This window comes from Panthera uncia, unplaced genomic scaffold (assembly GCF_023721935.1).
Source record: "Panthera uncia isolate 11264 unplaced genomic scaffold, Puncia_PCG_1.0 HiC_scaffold_620, whole genome shotgun sequence".
NCBI lineage: Eukaryota > Metazoa > Chordata > Mammalia > Carnivora > Felidae > Panthera > Panthera uncia.
The window spans coordinates 14,113-31,217 of NW_026059782.1; the positions used below are offsets into that span (position 1 = coordinate 14,113).

The 17,105-nt window shown below is 46.9% G+C and overlaps 1 protein-coding gene across 1 annotated transcript; it reads left to right on the forward strand.

Annotated features, from left to right (window-relative positions):
• The first annotated feature begins 3,547 nt into the window (after positions 1 to 3,547).
• On the forward strand, positions 3,548 to 16,843 carry LOC125918274 (uncharacterized). Its single transcript, XM_049624290.1, has 3 exons — positions 3,548 to 3,623; positions 13,699 to 14,213; positions 15,919 to 16,843. The coding sequence occupies exons 1-3, from the start codon at positions 3,548 to 3,550 to the stop codon at positions 16,057 to 16,059; spliced, it is 732 nt and encodes a 243-aa protein (XP_049480247.1). The 3' UTR covers positions 16,060 to 16,843.
• Positions 16,844 to 17,105: the final 262 nt, after the last annotated feature.

The following is a 17,105-nucleotide window of genomic DNA, read 5'->3' on the forward strand; positions in this document are numbered from 1 at the left end:
AACTATGGGATTCCCAAAGCATCAAGATCATTCTAAACAGACAAGCAGACAATCTAGACCATGGAATAGGATAACCCAGGAGATTTGGAACCCTTCTAGTAGTTCATAATATAGTTGACCTTTTAAATAAGGATTGGTATCAGGGCGCCTGGGTGGCTTGGTGGGTTAAGCATCCGACTTCAGCTCAGGTCATGATCTCACATGAGTTTGAGCCCCGCGTCAAGCTCTGTGCTGACAGCTCAGAGCCTGGAGCCTGTTTCAGATTCTGTGTCTCCCTCTCTCTCTGACCCTCCCCCGTTCAAGCTCTGTCTCTCTCTGTCTCAAAAATAAATAAACGTTAATAAATAAATAAGGATTGGTATCATAGATAATTTATTCTTCATGATAGTTACCATTTATTGTACTCAGAATAGGTATACAGACCTTTGTTTACATTAGCTTTTTTAACTTAAAAAAATGTATTTATTTATTGAGAAAGAGAGAGAGTGGGGGAGAACAGAGAGAGGGAGAGAGAATCCCAATTCTCCCAAGAGAATCCCAAGATGCAGGGCTCTCTCCCACGCATCGTGAGATCATGACCTGAGCTGAAACCAAGAGTCAGATGCTTAACCGACTGAGTCACCTAGGTGCCCCTACATTAGGTTGTTTGTTTTTGACAAATGCTTATTTATTGACTCTTTGAATTATATATTATACATTATTGGCTAAAACACATTAGCTTTTTCTAAAAAGTTATTTGAGAGAGAGAGAGAGAGAGAGAGAGAGAGAGTCAGAGAGAATCCCAGGCAGGCTCCGTGCTGTCAGTGCAGAGCCAGACATGGGGCTTGATCCCACAAGGCCTGAACCAAAATCTAAAGCCAGAGGCTTAACAGACTGAGATACCCAGGGACCCCTACGTTGGCTTATTTAATACATAACAGCAAAGTAGATCTATTACCATCAGTTGACAAATAAGGCAGTCATGACTCAGAGGTTAAAGACTCAGCTTTGCGCAGCCTCATGAGGAGCAGATCTGGGATACTAAACTAGTTCATGGGCAAAGACAGAAATATGGCTCCTGTTATGATTATATATACACCTTTTTATAGATCCAGGAAGACAGGCAGCCTAACGGGCCAGCCTATACCTCTATAAAATAGAATAGCAAATGGTTCAGAGCTCAGGTTTTATGGTCAGATGATCTCTTTTGAAGACCATCAGGGAATAGAATTACATACAAAATTATCACCATGTCTTCCTTATAGTCTGTGATTAAATAGACTTTAAAAAACATTTTTTTAAAAATAACAGATTCTATGTGCACGGTGGGTTTTGTCCTAGATATCTGTCCTGAGAAACTCAACGTTTCCCAGAAAAAAGTAACATATTTTTGAAACAAAAACGATAACTTGTATCCCTCTACAAGATGCATTTGTGCCCCGATTCCAAAAATCTGCTTATTCTTTGGGTCGCACGTTTATATTTGGCAGCAAATTTCAGAAGTTTGCATGAACAAGCTTCCTTGGGCAAGTGTGGAAGGAAGAGCTTGTGTGCACGCCCAGGAGAAACGAAACTGCTGGCTTTGTGGGTTTGGAGGTCTTCCTACAACTTGGAGAAACCCTTTGAAGATCTACACTTGACTTTCTGGGCCTGCAAGCTTTCTTTCTCTTTTTGTTTTTTCTTGAAGCTCTAAGCATGGATTTCTGTTGTGCTCAGTCCAACTTCCACGTGAACCATCAGGAAGAAATTTCTCATCCATAGTGCAGACAAGTAGTAAGCTGGCACGTAGTAGGTCCTTCATGGAGTCAAAGATTCTCAGGATTAAAAGGGACTTTATGGATCATGAGCCTGCAGTGGACATCTGTGGTTTGGACCCATTCGTTTTGCAGCAAAACTTCTCAAAAAAGGTCTCTGTATATTTGCCATTTCCACTTGCCCACATCCACATTTTCCTCAAGCCTGTCCAGCCATGTTTGCTACTCCCACTCGCTGAAATTGCTCTATTCAAGGTTTCAGAAGGAGCTCATCTCACCCAACTGGGTGATCATTTTTCTACCCCTACCTCTTCCTCCGCCATCCAGAAGCATTCAACACAGGGACCTCTTCTTCCAGTTTGAAATATTCTTCTTTCTAGCTTTCATGAAACCACAATCTCCAGGCTCCTTCTGCCCTCCCAGCCTCTCCTCCTTTTTTTTTTTTTTTTTAATTTTTTTAATGCTTATTTATTTTTGAGAGAGACAGAGCACGAGTGGGGAAGGGGTAGAGACAGAGAGGGAGACACAGAATCCGAACCAGGCTCCAAGCTCTGAGCTGTCAGCACAGAGACAGACATGGGGCTTGAACTCGGGAATGGTGAGATCATGAGCTGAGCCTAAGTTGGACACTCAACCCACTGAGCCACCCAGGCACCCCCAGCCTCTCCTTCTTAATCCCAGTTATTGAATTTTAGTTTTTGCCCATCCTGGGGCTCTCTCCACACCACCTCCCTGGTGTTATTCCTTCCAGGCTTCTGGCTTTCAATACTGTCTTTTACTGATGATTCTCAAATTTATGTTCTGAACTCCAGACTTAAGTATTCAACTGCTTACTTAACTTTGCCTTTTGGATGCCTGACAAACATCTCAAACTCAGTATGTGAAAAACCCTCTCCTCCCTGGGTCTTTCTCTTTTCAGTAATGGGACCACCACGAACCCACTTGCTCAGGCCAAAAGCTTAGAAGTCACACCTGATTTCTCTCGTCTCCCTATCTGGTGGCTCAGCAAGTCCTGTGGGCTTCCTCTCCTCAGTATATGTGCTAAATTCATCTACTTCTCTCAGCTTTCCACTTGTCCATCTCTCATCTGGATGACTGCCGTAGCCTGCTCCTGGTCTCTCTGCTTTCACCTCTATCCTCCTATAATCCATTCCCAGAGCTGATCTTTTAAAAATGGAGGTCAGATAATGTGGCTCACTGGTTTGAAACCATCCAGTGGCTTCCTATCACTCAGAATGAAATTCAAATCCCTCAATTAGAGTCATAAGGCATGACTTAGCCCTGGGGTCGGCAAACTTTTCTGTAAAGGCCTAGATAGTAAATATTTTAGGCTTTGTGAGCCATATGGTCTGTGTTTAAACCACTCAGCTCTGCTGTTGTAACAAGATAGCAGCCATAGACAATATGGTAAACAAATGAATGTGGCTGTGTTCCAATAAAACTTTATTTACAAAATCAGGCAATGGGCTGGATTTGGCCTATGGGTCACAGTTTGCTGACCCCTATCTAAGTTCCTTTCTACCCTTTCCAACTCCATCATACATCACTCTGCCCTCCATTATGGTATCACTCTGGCTGGGAAAGATAGCCCCCCCAGGATGGCTGCCACCAGTTCCTTTTGTCCTTATATACTAATGTCAGACCCCTTGAATATGCTTGAATATGCTGGCCCCACTCCTCTAGCCAATGGAATGTGGTAAAATTGATGTTCTAGGACTTCTGAGCTGAGGCCTTGAGAAGATTGGCAACTTCTGCTTCCTCTCTTGGAATCCAGCCACCGTGCTGTGAGAAAACAAAAGCCATACAGAGAGGCCATGTGGAGGAGAACTGAGAAGTTCTGGGCCATAGTCGAAGATGAGCCCGTGGCCTGCAGCATTGACTGTTGGCCATGTGAGTCAGCCATCTTGGATATTCCAGTCTCCTTGAGCAGTCAGCTGGAATCACATGGACAGAGAACTACCTAGTTGAGTCCAGTCATTTCATAGAGCTGTTTGAGAAAATGGTTATGACCTTAAGCCATTAAGTTTCAGTGTTTGGTTTTACAGTAATAGGTAGCTGAAACATTAGTCTTCTGTCTGTTCCTCATACCCACTTAGGTCATTTCTCCATGAGCATCATCTACTCTCTCTCCCTGGAACACTCCTCCCTCTGGTCTCACTAGGCTAGTCCTCCTCATCATTCAGGCTGGCCCATAACAACTCAGTATTTTTGTGTGGTGTTTTGGTTTTGTGTTTTTGGTTTTGTTTTTTCGGAAAGCTACCTTTCCTTGCTTTACTTTAGGCTATGTGGCTTACCACCCCACCCCACCCCACCCCTTCTCATTCCACCCTTATCTCAGCTGTAGGACCAACTTGTATAATGAAGGCCAAGCCAATCAGTGACTCTATTCTTCTCTACCCCCAACACACCCAGCCTCAGTAATGGGATGGACATGGGACCCAGGTCAGTTCAGTAAGTCAGTCCCAGGAATTATTGGTGAGGAGAGACTCTTGGCTGGGGTTGTTCAGCTGATTTAACCCATGCCTGGAGCTGCTGGTGCTCAACTGTCTACCACAAGGGCAGGCCTGCCTGGAAGCAGAGCCAACCCAGAGGAGGGCAAGGAGGCGGGATGGAGAGAGAGACTCCTGGATCCAGCCATACTTGGACCCAGAATTGCCTTGGGCTTTTTAAGTGACATAAACCAATACATCTCCCACTTTACTCTCACCCCTCTCTTCTCTCTTTGAGCCAGTTTGAGTTGTATTTCTGTCACTTGCTCTTAAAATACCGTCAATGGCTTGACTCACCCTCCACCATTTCCACCAAAAGACAAGTTGAGTCATATGAAATTGCTATTCTTATAGGTTGACAATAATTGAATATCAGTAATTTTATATGGCTAACTTATTTGAACACCTCCAGAGATGGGGAACTCACTATCCATTGTGCCAGTTCAATTGAAAATTAGACATACTTAACAAACAAAATTATTTTTCTGAAACTAAAATTCTCACCTTTTGGGATGAGCACTGGGTGTTGTATGGAAACCAATCTGACAATAAATTTCATATATTGAAAAAAAACATAAAAAAACCCTAAAATTCATATTTCTTACCCTTTTATAGTCCTGGGTGCTCTCCTCTGAACATATTTTATATACAATGTAGAACTTGACTGAAAAACTGCAGGACAGTCTCCCTTAGGTAGAGAAAAGTGGCATTATCACCTCTTCATTCTAGATACAATACTTTTGGTAATGCAGCCTAAAACATCTAAATCTTTTGTAAAAATGTGATGTCTTAAGCCATGTCTTCTCTATCTTGTTCTAGTGTGTTTCAAGCTAAATTCAGGACCGTATATTTAGCTTCAGTGAATTTCACTATGTTCTATTTGACTTGCTGACCCTTCCTTTAAATGCCAAGCTTCTGCCCCTGCCCATTGGGTCGAAGTCTTCGTCAATTATTTTCTCTGTGGTTGTCATGATACAACAACATAATGAAAATTTAGTGCCAAGATCATGATTGTGCACTCCAGTGTACCCCTTCCAGTTCTGTGTTTTATGCAAAATTGAGAAGCGTGCCTTCTCTGTATTCATTTGATTCATTACTATGGATGTTGAAAAGGACAGAGCCAAGAATCAGGCCCAAAGAAACGAGTATATTTGGACAGTGACTCATTAGCCTTTAGGCTGGGTTGTCTGGTCAGTCACCACTTCTCTGACGTGGGCTAACAACCACCCGTGTTTCTCAGCTTCTCCATAGGAACTTGCAGGATACCAGCTAAGGGTGTGGCTGAAATGTGTAAGGGGCTCCTCATTACTGGGTATTCATTACCCTCTTCTTGAAGTTAGGTGGAGCAGGGTGCTATTTAGGATAGGCCACCCACAATGACCAACAGACCTGAGGGTTAAATGGCTAAATACAATGGCATTTTATCTGTAGCTTAGATAACAATTCAGAGTGCTCAGGTTGGTGGGAGCATTCTTCTCCATGCAGCCTCTTGGGGATCTAGGTTCTCTCGGCCTCCTGGATCTGCCATTCTCCAGGCTTCACTGTCATCTGCTTCCAGCCACAGAAGAGAGAGCCTAAAGAAGCACACGTGGGACATTGTCATGGGACAGGCCTGAAAATGGCATATCCCTGCTGCTCACTTAGTCAACAAAGCCGTACATGCCAATGATAGGTAGGAAAATGCTGTTGAGCCAAGTGCTTAAAGAAATGGAGAAGAGAGTCATTGAAGAGAGCTCAACTGACCACACAGCACTTCCCTTCCTTTTAATGCCAAGCTTCTGCCCTTTCTTATTGGGTCAAAGTCTTCGCCCACCATTATCTCTCCCGTGGTCAGACTTTAACAACATAATGTAGATACAATGCAAATACCATAACAATTGATGGCAAAGTGAAACCATTGGTCTTGCAAGATAAGCAGGATTTCAAGAATAGGAAAGCAGTTTTGGGAACTACCCTGGTCGTTTGCAAAGCCATTGACATATGAGGACATGGCACTGTTAGATCAGAGACAGCAGGTGAGGACCAAAAAGAAGTGAGAGTGATTCGAACATCAGAGGTACAAGAGACACCTGGGGCAATTAACAAGCACCTCAGATATTTCTGTCAGGTTATACTGTCCCTGTGCTGTGAAAGTCAAATCTTAATTGAAGAATTTCACATTATATAATCTACGCCAAAAGAGAAATAATCCTCAACAGTTGACCGATGGTTCTTGTGGTGCTGGCTCTTCTAAGAACGAGCTGGTGGTGGGACCCTCACCTGGGCCCTCCTGTAAGGCCCAACCTCTAAAATGTCAGTGTACCCAGAGCCTCATCCTGGGCCTGTTCCCTTCAGGGTCCTCCCTTTCCTAAGTGACCCATACAGTCCCTGGGCTTTAAATATCATCTGCCTGCAGCTGGCTGGCCTTGAGATGTATATCCTACTGCCCACTCAACATCTCCACTTGAGGGGTTATAGCTTCTCAGACTTACGTGTTTAGAAACACACTTCTTGACTTCAGACCTGCTCCTCAAGTCCTCCCTGCCTTGCTCAGTAAATGGCAGTGTCCTTCAGCGTCTTCTCAAGGCAAAATCTCAAGAGTCATTCCTGAAGCTTCTGACCTGCCTACTCCCGCATCTAATGTAGTAGCAAGTGCGGTTGGGCCTACCTTCCCCAATATGTCCTGAATGGACTCCATGCCGCCTCCCCACCACGACCTAGCCGAGTGGCCACCTCTCACTGGGGACCCCCAAGGCAGGCCCATAACTGGTGTTCCTGCTCCTGCCCTTGCCTTCACGGCCATCCCATTTGCACATGGCAGCCACAGCCAGCCTTTAAACATATAGATTGTATTGCATCATTCCACAACTTAAATCCCTCCAATGGCTTCTCATCACATTTACAATAAAATCCAAACTCCTTCCCATGGCCTCCCTGGCCTCACGTCATCTGATTTGTGCCCATGCCTGGCATGTCAATTTCAACACCGCCGTCCTCCTCAGTCTCCAGCCACTGCATCAGCTGTCCAGTGGGCTCCCTCCTCAGGGTCCCCCATTGTCTGGACATTCTTTACTTTTTCCTGCCTGACACCTTCTTGTCATCAAATCTCAGCTAGAATATCGTGTCCCTAGAGGCCTTCTCTACCTCCCTTCCAAGGCAGCCCCACCCTCCAGCCTTCTTTATTTGGTTATCTGACGTCTTTCGACATAGCACTGTCATTGTTAACTGCAACTATTTTGCTTATTTATGTATTTAAAACATTTTCTCCATCTTCCCTTACACTATAAACCCCAATGAAGGCAGGGATTTTGTCTAGTTTGTTCACTGCTGTATCTTCATTGTCAGAGACCATCACCTAATAGATGTTCAGTAAATATCTATAAACTAAATGGTTTTTAAATTTTTTTTTTCAACGTTTTTTATTTATTTTTGGGACAGAGAGAGACAGAGCATGAACGGGGGAGGGGCAGAGAGAGAGGGAGACACAGAATCTGAAACAGGCTCCAGGCTCCGAGCCATCAGCCCAGAGCCTGACGCGGGGCTCGAACTCACAGACCGCAAGATCGTGACCTGGCTGAAGTCGGACGCTTAACCGACTGCGCCACCCAGGCGCCCCCTAAATGGTTTTTAAAATAGAAAAAAAACCCACCTTATTTCATAATTTTAAGTTTCATTTTGCAGGGTAGTGTCCCAATAAAAACCTTTTTCATGATTTAATATGAAATTCTGGTTTCCTTTATAAGTAGATTTATTTAAGTGGCCTTTTCCTGTATCAGTTATCTTTGAACAATGAAGATCTTCTGTCTTGCGTGTTTCCTTCGTCGCAAAGACTCATAAACTTGTGGAATGAGTAAATGAGGGCAAGGCTGACATGATTTGTTCTTGGGTAACCCGAGCTGGGTCACAGTGATCAATCATTTTTCTTCCAGTGACACACGAATGCCTTTTCCCCTTGAAAGTCCATTCTAGAATCATGCCTACAATCTGCTCTGCTTACTAGTTCCCAGGGTATGGAACCTTCTTCCTTCTTTTTAATGGAACACCTTTTCTGTCTCCAAGATTCCAGCACCATTTAATTTATTTACATTTTTTTAAAATGCTTATTTATTTTTGAGAGAGACAAGAGTGCAAGTAGGGGAGGGGCAGAGAGACAGGGAGACACAGAATCAGAATCAGGCTCCAGGATCTGAGCTGCTAGCACAGAGTCCGACGTGGGGCTTGAACTCACAGACCGCGAGATCATGACCTGAGCCACCTAGGAACCCCGGCACCATTTTAAATATCTGCAGGTCCCCTAAGATCACAGATAAACATTGAAAGTCTCTTCCTGGGTTCTGTAAGTACTCTGGCCTGTGATTCATCTGGGCTCAGAGGCTTGAGTGTAATTCGATTCGGGACACAAATAAAGGTTCTCATTAGAGGGGAGTGGCCACAGTGCAAGACAATTTGGCAACCCACTGATGTCACTGAATCGTGGAATTAAACAAATGCCTTGTTACTGCGGAAGCCCTGAAACGTTTCCAAGAACTGGCTTCTGTAGCTCCTTGAGTTCTGACAACCAGTCATCTGGAGCCAAAAAGTAGTGCTGAAGGGTTTGGAAGTCTACTTTAAAATTTTCTTCCATCTTGCCCCGTGCCATGATCCTTTGGGGTCCGTGGGGAGAGAAGAGAGAGTGGGAGAAAAGCAGAGGGAACCAGCTTCCCACCTGGGTGCTGGGGGGAAAGTGGGGTTTCACCTGTGTGCAGCCTGCTGGTAGGAGCCAGTCTGTCAATAGGACTCTGAGGTTCGATTCCGAGGTTGCCCTTTTTAAAAGGTCACCCACTCCTCATGTCCCCTTCAGACTCTTGCCAAGTAGAGAAGTCTGAGTTTTCATTTGTATTGCTTGTGTTTTAACTGTGGGCTCAAATATTTAAAGCACTGTGTCAGCCAGACCACACATGCCCTCGGATCTGATCCAGCCAGTAGCTCCCAGTTTGCAATCCTTGGCCAAAGGCACCATGTAAAGATTACAGGTTGGCCCAGAGAAGATGCTGATTGTCAGTTTCTTCAGTCACTGCTACCAGAATGTGGTGTGAATGCACACTCATTTCTTTTTTTTTTTTTTTAATTTATTTTGAGAGAGACATGGTATGAGTGGGGCAGGGAGAGAGGGAGAGAGTGAGAGAGAGAGAGAGAGAGAGAGAGAGCGTGCTCTGCCCGATGTGGGGCTCTAACCCATGAAACCATGAGATCATGATCTGAGCCAAAACCAAGAGTCAGATGCTTAACTGACTGAGCCACCTAGGCACCCTGGAGATTCATTTCTTTTTAGTTCAGAAGAGCAATTCTCTATTCTACAGAGGTTAAGAAGAAGTTGCAAAGCATTCAGGGGTGGGGGTGGGGAGAGTGAGAGGGAGAGAGAGAATCCTAAGCAGGCTCCATGCTGGGCATGGAGGGATGTGGGATGCATGTGGGATGCAGGACTCGATCCCATAACCCGGGATCACGACCTGAGCTAAAATTAAGAGTCAGATGCCCAAGTGATTTTGCCACCCAGGTGCCCCTAGTTCCAAAGAGAAGTTTTCAATCCCCCGCCCCCTCCCCACCTTATAGGGGTTAAGAAGCAAGTGCAAAGCATTAAAGAAAAAAAAAATGGGCGTTGCAGGGAATCTTCATTAAATAGCATTGAAATTTGACAGAAAGGGGCGCCTGGGTGGCTCAGTGGGTTGAGCGTCTGACTTCAGCTCAGGTCATGATCTTGCGATTCATGGGTTCGAGCCCCACATCAGGTTCTGTGCTGACAGCTCAGAGCCTGCAGCCTGTTTCAGCTTCTGTGTCTCTCTCTCTCTCTGCCCCTCCCTCTCTCTCTGCCCCTCCCTCTCTCTCTGCCCCTCCCTCGCTCACGCTCTGTCTCAAAAATAAACATCAAAAAAATTTTTTTTAAAAATAATTGACAGAAAGTGCCTTAACTTCACACTGAGGGACTCATACGGTTGCACAATTTTTGTGGGGGCTGTGTCTCCCCAGATAGGAAGACACTATGACTTTATCATGTACATGTTCCAACAGTGAATGTTGCTGACCACTTTAGCTTGCAAAATTTCACTTTAAAAAACATTAAAACAAATCTCTTGTGTAAAATAACTGATTCCCTTAGGCTTAAGGCATGGGGCAGAGGAAGAGAACAGAGACACGAGAATCACCATGAACTAAAGTTTTGTCTTATGCCTATAATTCTGTAAATACCATTTCATCTACGTGACATCTGACAGGAAGACACCAGCGTTATTATCCTTATCTTACAGGTGGGGATACTGAGGTTCAGGGAGAATAAACAACTTGTCCAAAGTCAGTTCACAAATGGTACGGGCTGGCCTTTGGACCCAGTTCAGATAGAATTCTTGTTCCCATAACCATCCGTGAGCGTCTCAAAAAGAAAAGGTTTCCCCCGGGCCTCCGCTTCCTGGAGGGCAGCAGCTGTCAGAAACACAACCTGCATAATCCTCGAAGATCAGACGAACTGTAACACGCTTGCTAAGGCAGGGTGGTATATCGAGGTTATGAGAAAGAACTTCAGGCGAGTTCTGTTCAACCCTCAGATAACCTGGATCCTAATTTCCAAATACACCAGAGACTTGAGCTTTCAGGGGTTTTCTTTTCAAATCAGTATGTTCTAAAAAAAACTGGTGATCCTCGGTAGCATAGGTACATAGGTCCTAATTAATGGTGTCATCCAATCACTCAAACCAGAAACTCTGGAATCATCTTGAACTCGCCTCCCTGGTGTTATTAGCCTGGTGGTATTATTAACTCCCTGGTGGTGTTATTAGCCACCAACTTCCACACGGCCTCAAATTCACTCCCTCTTTCTAGCCCTTGATGCAGCATTTCATCATCACTCCCTGGTATTTTCATGATCTCTCCCTCACCCCCTCATGCCTGTGTTCCCTATTTGATCCAGTTTTGATTCCGTGGGCCATCATTAAAGTTGTTACACGTGCAGTCGCCCTCAACCCCCTGATGCTTCTTTCCCGCCCCCGCCCCCACCATTGTAAGAACTTGGTTAAATAAGCTCAACCCTGGTTAAATCTGGTGTTCCCACTACTTTCCACCTGTGTCTGGAAGCTGAGCTTGAGTGGGAAAAACCACTCCTCCTTGCTGACTGGTCTCACTGAGCATCCTAAACCACGGGGTGGGTCCTCAGTACAGCCTGGAAATGATAATATAACCCGCTAGTCAACCCACTTTCCAGCTCTCCTGGACAGCGGTTTCAGTGTCTCTCCGCCAGCCTCCAGCATTGTTCCAAGCTCACCCTTATCCTCAGCTGCTGATTGTGTTGGCAATTCCACCGAAAAGGGAAGCAACCAGCGGGGGCGTCTCTCCCCTGCCACCACTAGACCAGCAGCCTAACTCACCTCCTTGTGTCCCCCACGCTTTAACCAGAGTGACTACATATTGCTCAGTACAATCCAAGCTTCTTGCCATGTCATGGCCTTCCTTGGTCTACGCACCTCCTCGTCTCAGATTCTGCGTCCCTGGCTCTCTAGCACCTGAGGCAGAGTTTCTTTCACCCGGGGGGTTCTGCACACGCAGCTTCCGTGGCTGGAGCGCTCTCTCCGTGAAGGCACGCAGGGTTCACTTGCTTGTTTCTCTCTGATCTTGGCTCAAAGAGGACCTCCACAGCTTGTCACCCTCGGTTCACTCCCTGCTGCATTTCCTATGCACTTACGTACCAATAAATATATAGTCGTGCTGTGATTGATTTTCATTTTAACTTCAGAACGCTACTGGGATTAATGCTATGACTGGCGCAGGCCTCCTAAACGTACAACAGAAAACGTTCTGCAGTAGTTTCCCCACGTCTGTAGTGCCATTTTGAATCACTATTGCCGTCAGATCGAAGCTTAAATAGGAATGTATTTTGGAGGTTGCTATTCGGAACGGGAAGTTTGGGTTTCCACCAACCGAGAAACATTTAAGAGTCAGGATCGATCCCACTTTTCTTGTTTTCAACCTCTGTCTCTCATTTTATTCACAGGATAGACCTGCTCAGTTACAGTTCAATTCCAAGCCACCGGGGAAGCATTGGTGGTTCTCGTGTCCCAAAGTGACCCTTAACGGCCATCTTGTCCCTGCCTTCATCCGTCACTGGAAAATCAAAAGCAACTATGTTTTTAGCAAGGGGTTTCAGGACTTCACTCAAAGAATTGTTGCCACTCTATTGATTTTTAAGAACAATGAGCAGATGTGACCGTCTCAGAGCCAAACCTTGGGCATACACCTGCATTACCTTCAGGAGACAGAACTAATCTCCTTTCACAGTAGACCACAGTGCCAGCATCGTGTGCAGGCTAGTGCCTTGTCCAAGGAGTAACCCCCAATGTAGCTTCTGATGAAGCCATCATAAGCAGGTTTTCCAAAGGTGGCTTAAAAAAATTTTTTTTTTAATGTTTATTTTTGACAGAGAGAGAGAGAGAGAGAGAGAGAGAGAGCGCGAGCCTGAGCTGGGGAGGGGCAGAGAGAGAGGGAGACACAGAATCGGAAGCAGGCTCCAGGCTCTGAGCTGTCAGCACAGAGCCGGACACGGGGCTTGAACTCACAGACCGTGAGATCATGACCCGAGCTGAAGTCGGAGGCTCAACCGAGTGAGCCACCCAGGCTCCCCCAAAGGTGGCTTTAAAGATAGGCTCTCCATAAGCTTTGCTCTCAATCAAGTGTGCCCTCCAAAGTCACAGAGCTAATGGGCCACAAGCCTGTGTAGAACGTGTACAAATTGTGCATTTTTGTAGTGACGGAGACACTAGCGGTGGCCAGTGGCAATGTCCTTGTCTGCTTTGCTAAGGCCATCTGAACTTGCGCTGCCTTGACATCATAGTGGTCCTGACATTTCATAAAAGCACAGAAATGTCCCTTCCTTCTTCCGCCTCACGATGTTGAGTTTGCCAGGGGAGCTCATGCTCCCTACTTGTTCCTAAATCCTTGGCCAGAGTGTGCCCAGGTGTAACAGGAGGTTACACCTGTTGCCACCTGGAGAAGGCTGTACCCAACCAACCACATCCATGATCATCGCTGGATTTTCCGTGCTTGGTGGCTATTCAGGTAGGCCAATCCCACAACTGTGAGAGCACAGGTATTTGGGTCTGGAGCTCCGCACAGCGGGGGCCACGGAGCCTTTGGACAAGGAATCCATGAACGCGCGTGCACCTAGCTTCCCTCTGTACTTTTGTGTCTATGTGAGCGTATGTTTCATTTCCGTTTCTGGGGGAACCCTTCAAATACAATTCCCAAGGTTCACCCAAGGGGAGAAACGTGCTTTGGAGGCATACAGGGATTTGAGTGCGTCTTGAAACTGGTCCAGGGTCACAAGCTTCCCAAGGTGACTTCAGGCCGTGGAAATACCCCAAACTTTCCTTCCATACAGTCAGTTTGCCTTGGCTGTGGAGGGAGGAAGAGAGCTACCCCGAAAGCAGGCGGCCAACGTTGCGTACTTTGTGATACCCCCCCCCCCCCCCGCTAAGTTGACAGAAGGGGGAGGGCTCTCCTGTGCCACCACCCTGAGGGTTTTCAGGGAGCTGGGGTTTTTGTGACGGAGACCTGGGCGGCTGGGACCGGCGGCGGAACAGTCACAGCGCCGAGGGCGGCCCGCTGGGGCGAGGGCGGAGCGGGCGCCGCTGCGCTGACGGCCTCGGCAGAAAGGGGGCGGCCGCGCCCATTTCCTCCGCTCAGCCCGGGCCGGCGGGATCCGCATCGGCGAGCGGCGCCTCCCTGGTGTCGGCCGCGGCGCCTCGGGACCGTGCCGGGACTGGGGCGAGTCGGCTCTGGCCGAGCCTGCGGCGACCGCCGCCCCTCCGGACGCTCCGAAGTCCGCCGCGCGGTCGGCGTTCCGGCTGCCCGCATGGACGCGGCGCTGAAGCGGAGCCGCTCCGAGGAGCCGGCAGAGCTCCCGCCGTCCGCCCGGGACTTGGAGGAGGAGGAGGAAGAGGGGATGGAACAGGGGCTGGAGGAGGAAGAAGAGGTGGACCCCCGGATCCAGGTAGGGCGCGCGGGGGGCGCCGCGGTGGTGGGCATCTACACTTGGCGCTGGCCTCGCAGCCCCCGGTGCCTGCGGTCCGGGGGAATGGTGGCTGCGTAGCTTCGGGGGCGAGAAGAGAGGGTCTGAATTCCCAGTTTTACCGGGTTCGTGGGGAGGCAGCAGTGCCCGCGTGGATGCGGCCTGACTGTATCGCGGGGATCCCCCGCAGACCCCCGCCGGACCTGGGGGTCGCCGCAGCCTGCCCAGCGGTTCGGGCGGATGTGCAACAAAGGGAAAAAGGGGGCGGGGGCACCCTGCGGGTGTTGGGGTCCTCCCCCACCCCCCGGCCCTCGCCGGCCAGGCTAGCTGCGGTCGTCGCGCGGCCTCGGGGCTGGGGGCAGAGGGGTCGCCCGGCCCGCGTGGGCCTGGGCACCGTGGGCGTTGTCCGCCCCTGCAGCGTGGGCTGGCACCGTGGCCGGGTTGCGAGTCCTCACCTGGCGGAGGTGCCCGGCCTGAGCCATCTTCCGCCTCCTCTGATGCATTGTTAGCAAAGGGCTTATTGTCACCACAGGCTCAGACCTCCGCTTGGCTGCGAATGGTTGAAAACCCAGCTTTTCCTTGTTACGGGGTCGGGGTGTGAACAGAAATCGGGGACAACTGATGCGCAAAGCTGACGCGGGGAGAAGGCGAGGGGATTGGCCTGGCTCTCTGTGCCTCCATTTCTGAGGGAGATGATTAAAAAACAATTTCCAAGGCAAGATCTAGGAGTGACAGCTTAACCTCCTCACCCTCTAGGCAAAAAGCACGGCAAATCCCTTTCCAAGACTGGTTTTTCTCCTCTTTTCATAAATCATTTAATATATATATTGCTTTTAACCATGCGCCGCAATTTCTGGAGCCCTAATTGGTTTTTCAGTGCACAGATCAATTAAAAGCTCATTTAACTCAGCTGTTGCCATTTAAATGAATTGTTTTGGCAGATTAGCAAGATAAAGATCAGGTGGAAAAATCTTTTCGTTAGGGATTCTATTAATTAAAATCACTAGTTTAGACTACTAAATCTTGTTTTCCTGGTACAGGATTTCTGTTAACAAGATCCTTTGTCTGCAGAGTAAAATGAGTTAACTTGTGCTGGGTACTTTTTACAAAATGTTAGTTTAGAAATATTTATTTTAAGGATCAGGATTAAAGTTATTTTTGTTTTGTTAAAAAACAGCTAGGAGGCTTTAATTGGCTGTTTGAAAAGATTTTCATCTCTAGAAAAATAACCACTAATGAGTTAATGCCAGAATTCTACCCTTGATCTACATCATTTCACTGGGTTTAGAGTTTTAGCTTGGCCTTGTTTATTTTCTTTTATTGTCTTTTCTGCATAGTTTTTGCTGTAAGGCAGAAGGTACTGTTTTGATTTGACTCTTAAACCATTTGTAACAGGTGGGTTTACCTGAAGGCACGTACCTGGAATAAATACTTGACCTTCTAAGAAAAAAATTCCTAGGACCTTAAGACATTTTTGAAAGGACACCATCGAGAAAAAGATTTCAGAAATACCGACGTTCATTTGCTTATCCAGCCAAGGCTCAGCTATTTTCCTTGAGAATTAATATTGACTTGTCCCTCTTCCTACAAATTGTGCTGGAGTACTTTTGCAGAGAATGAGCTCAGTCCTACTGGAAACAAAAGACAAATCGTTTCAATCTTTTTCCCCCCCTCTTCTCTTCACTAGGGAGAACTGGAGAAGTTAAATCAATCCACGGATGACATCAACAGACGGGAGACTGAACTTGAGGTACAGAAGGCTGGGTCCCTGGTTCCTGGTGAGGTAGTGTCAGTCCTGCTGACACGAGGCTGCTTGATTTTGTTTTAATAGCTGGAGGATGACTGTTGGCGTCCCCTCCATGGAGTTGAGCAACAGCCCGCTGTCTGACAGAATAAAATACACTGCTGAGCCCAGTGTGTGGGTGGAACACATGTGGATCCTATTTCACATGTTTTTCATCATGGGAGCTCCGTGGGGCCAAAACCAGGGGTTATGTGGAGCCTTGAAGTTCATGTGTCTTGTGGAAAAGCTTGAAAGGATTGAGGGGAGAATTAGCTGCATTGTTTCAAAGAGAAGAACGAATGAGTTCACAGAATCTTTTAAATATTTTCGGGGGGTTCCTTACGTTTGTACTTGGAAACATTGCGTATTTCCTTAGACATCTGCCGTTTTTGACTTTCTGTCCTAAAAATTCACCCCCCTTCCATCTCCCTGCTCATTTCTTTATTGTCTGCTTGCATGTAGAATGTAATTATCTTAATGGTAAGGAAAAGCTGTTTAGACTGGAAGGGCTTTCCTGCTGGGAAGAAATCTTGGGAGAGACTAGAACTTGATTTGAATTTCATGAGCATCTTCCAACGTGAGTGTAAACAGATGAGCATTCTTCACAACTACCAATTAGTCCCCAGCCCTTTTTAGTAGTGGTTGGATTTACCATCCATCAGCAAATTTGAACAAGCCCCGCATGTATCTGAGAGCCTGTGAATGATTCTGTCAGAGTTGAAGGGATGCAGGGAGCTATTGGGAGGACCGTTTCTGTAGCAGGAGAAATAGCAGGGAAGGTCACCGGAAAGGGCAGGAAACATCTGGTCCCTAAGAATGAGGGTGGGGGAGATAGGAATAATCTACTGGGAATACGCTGGCAGTCTTGACTTCTGGCTGCATGGCTAGGCCCCCGAGGCACCAAATCTGGGTGTGGCAAAAAAAAAAAAAAAAAGATTAAAAGCTTGTTTTCTGAGTTGTGTGTGAAGGGTTATCGCCAACCCCTCTATCCTGATTGTATCCTGTATCCATGAACCCTGGCTGCCCTTCTCCCCCAAGTGAAGTAAAACCTGCATGTTTATTTAAAATGTTTTGACTGCTGATGAGTTGAG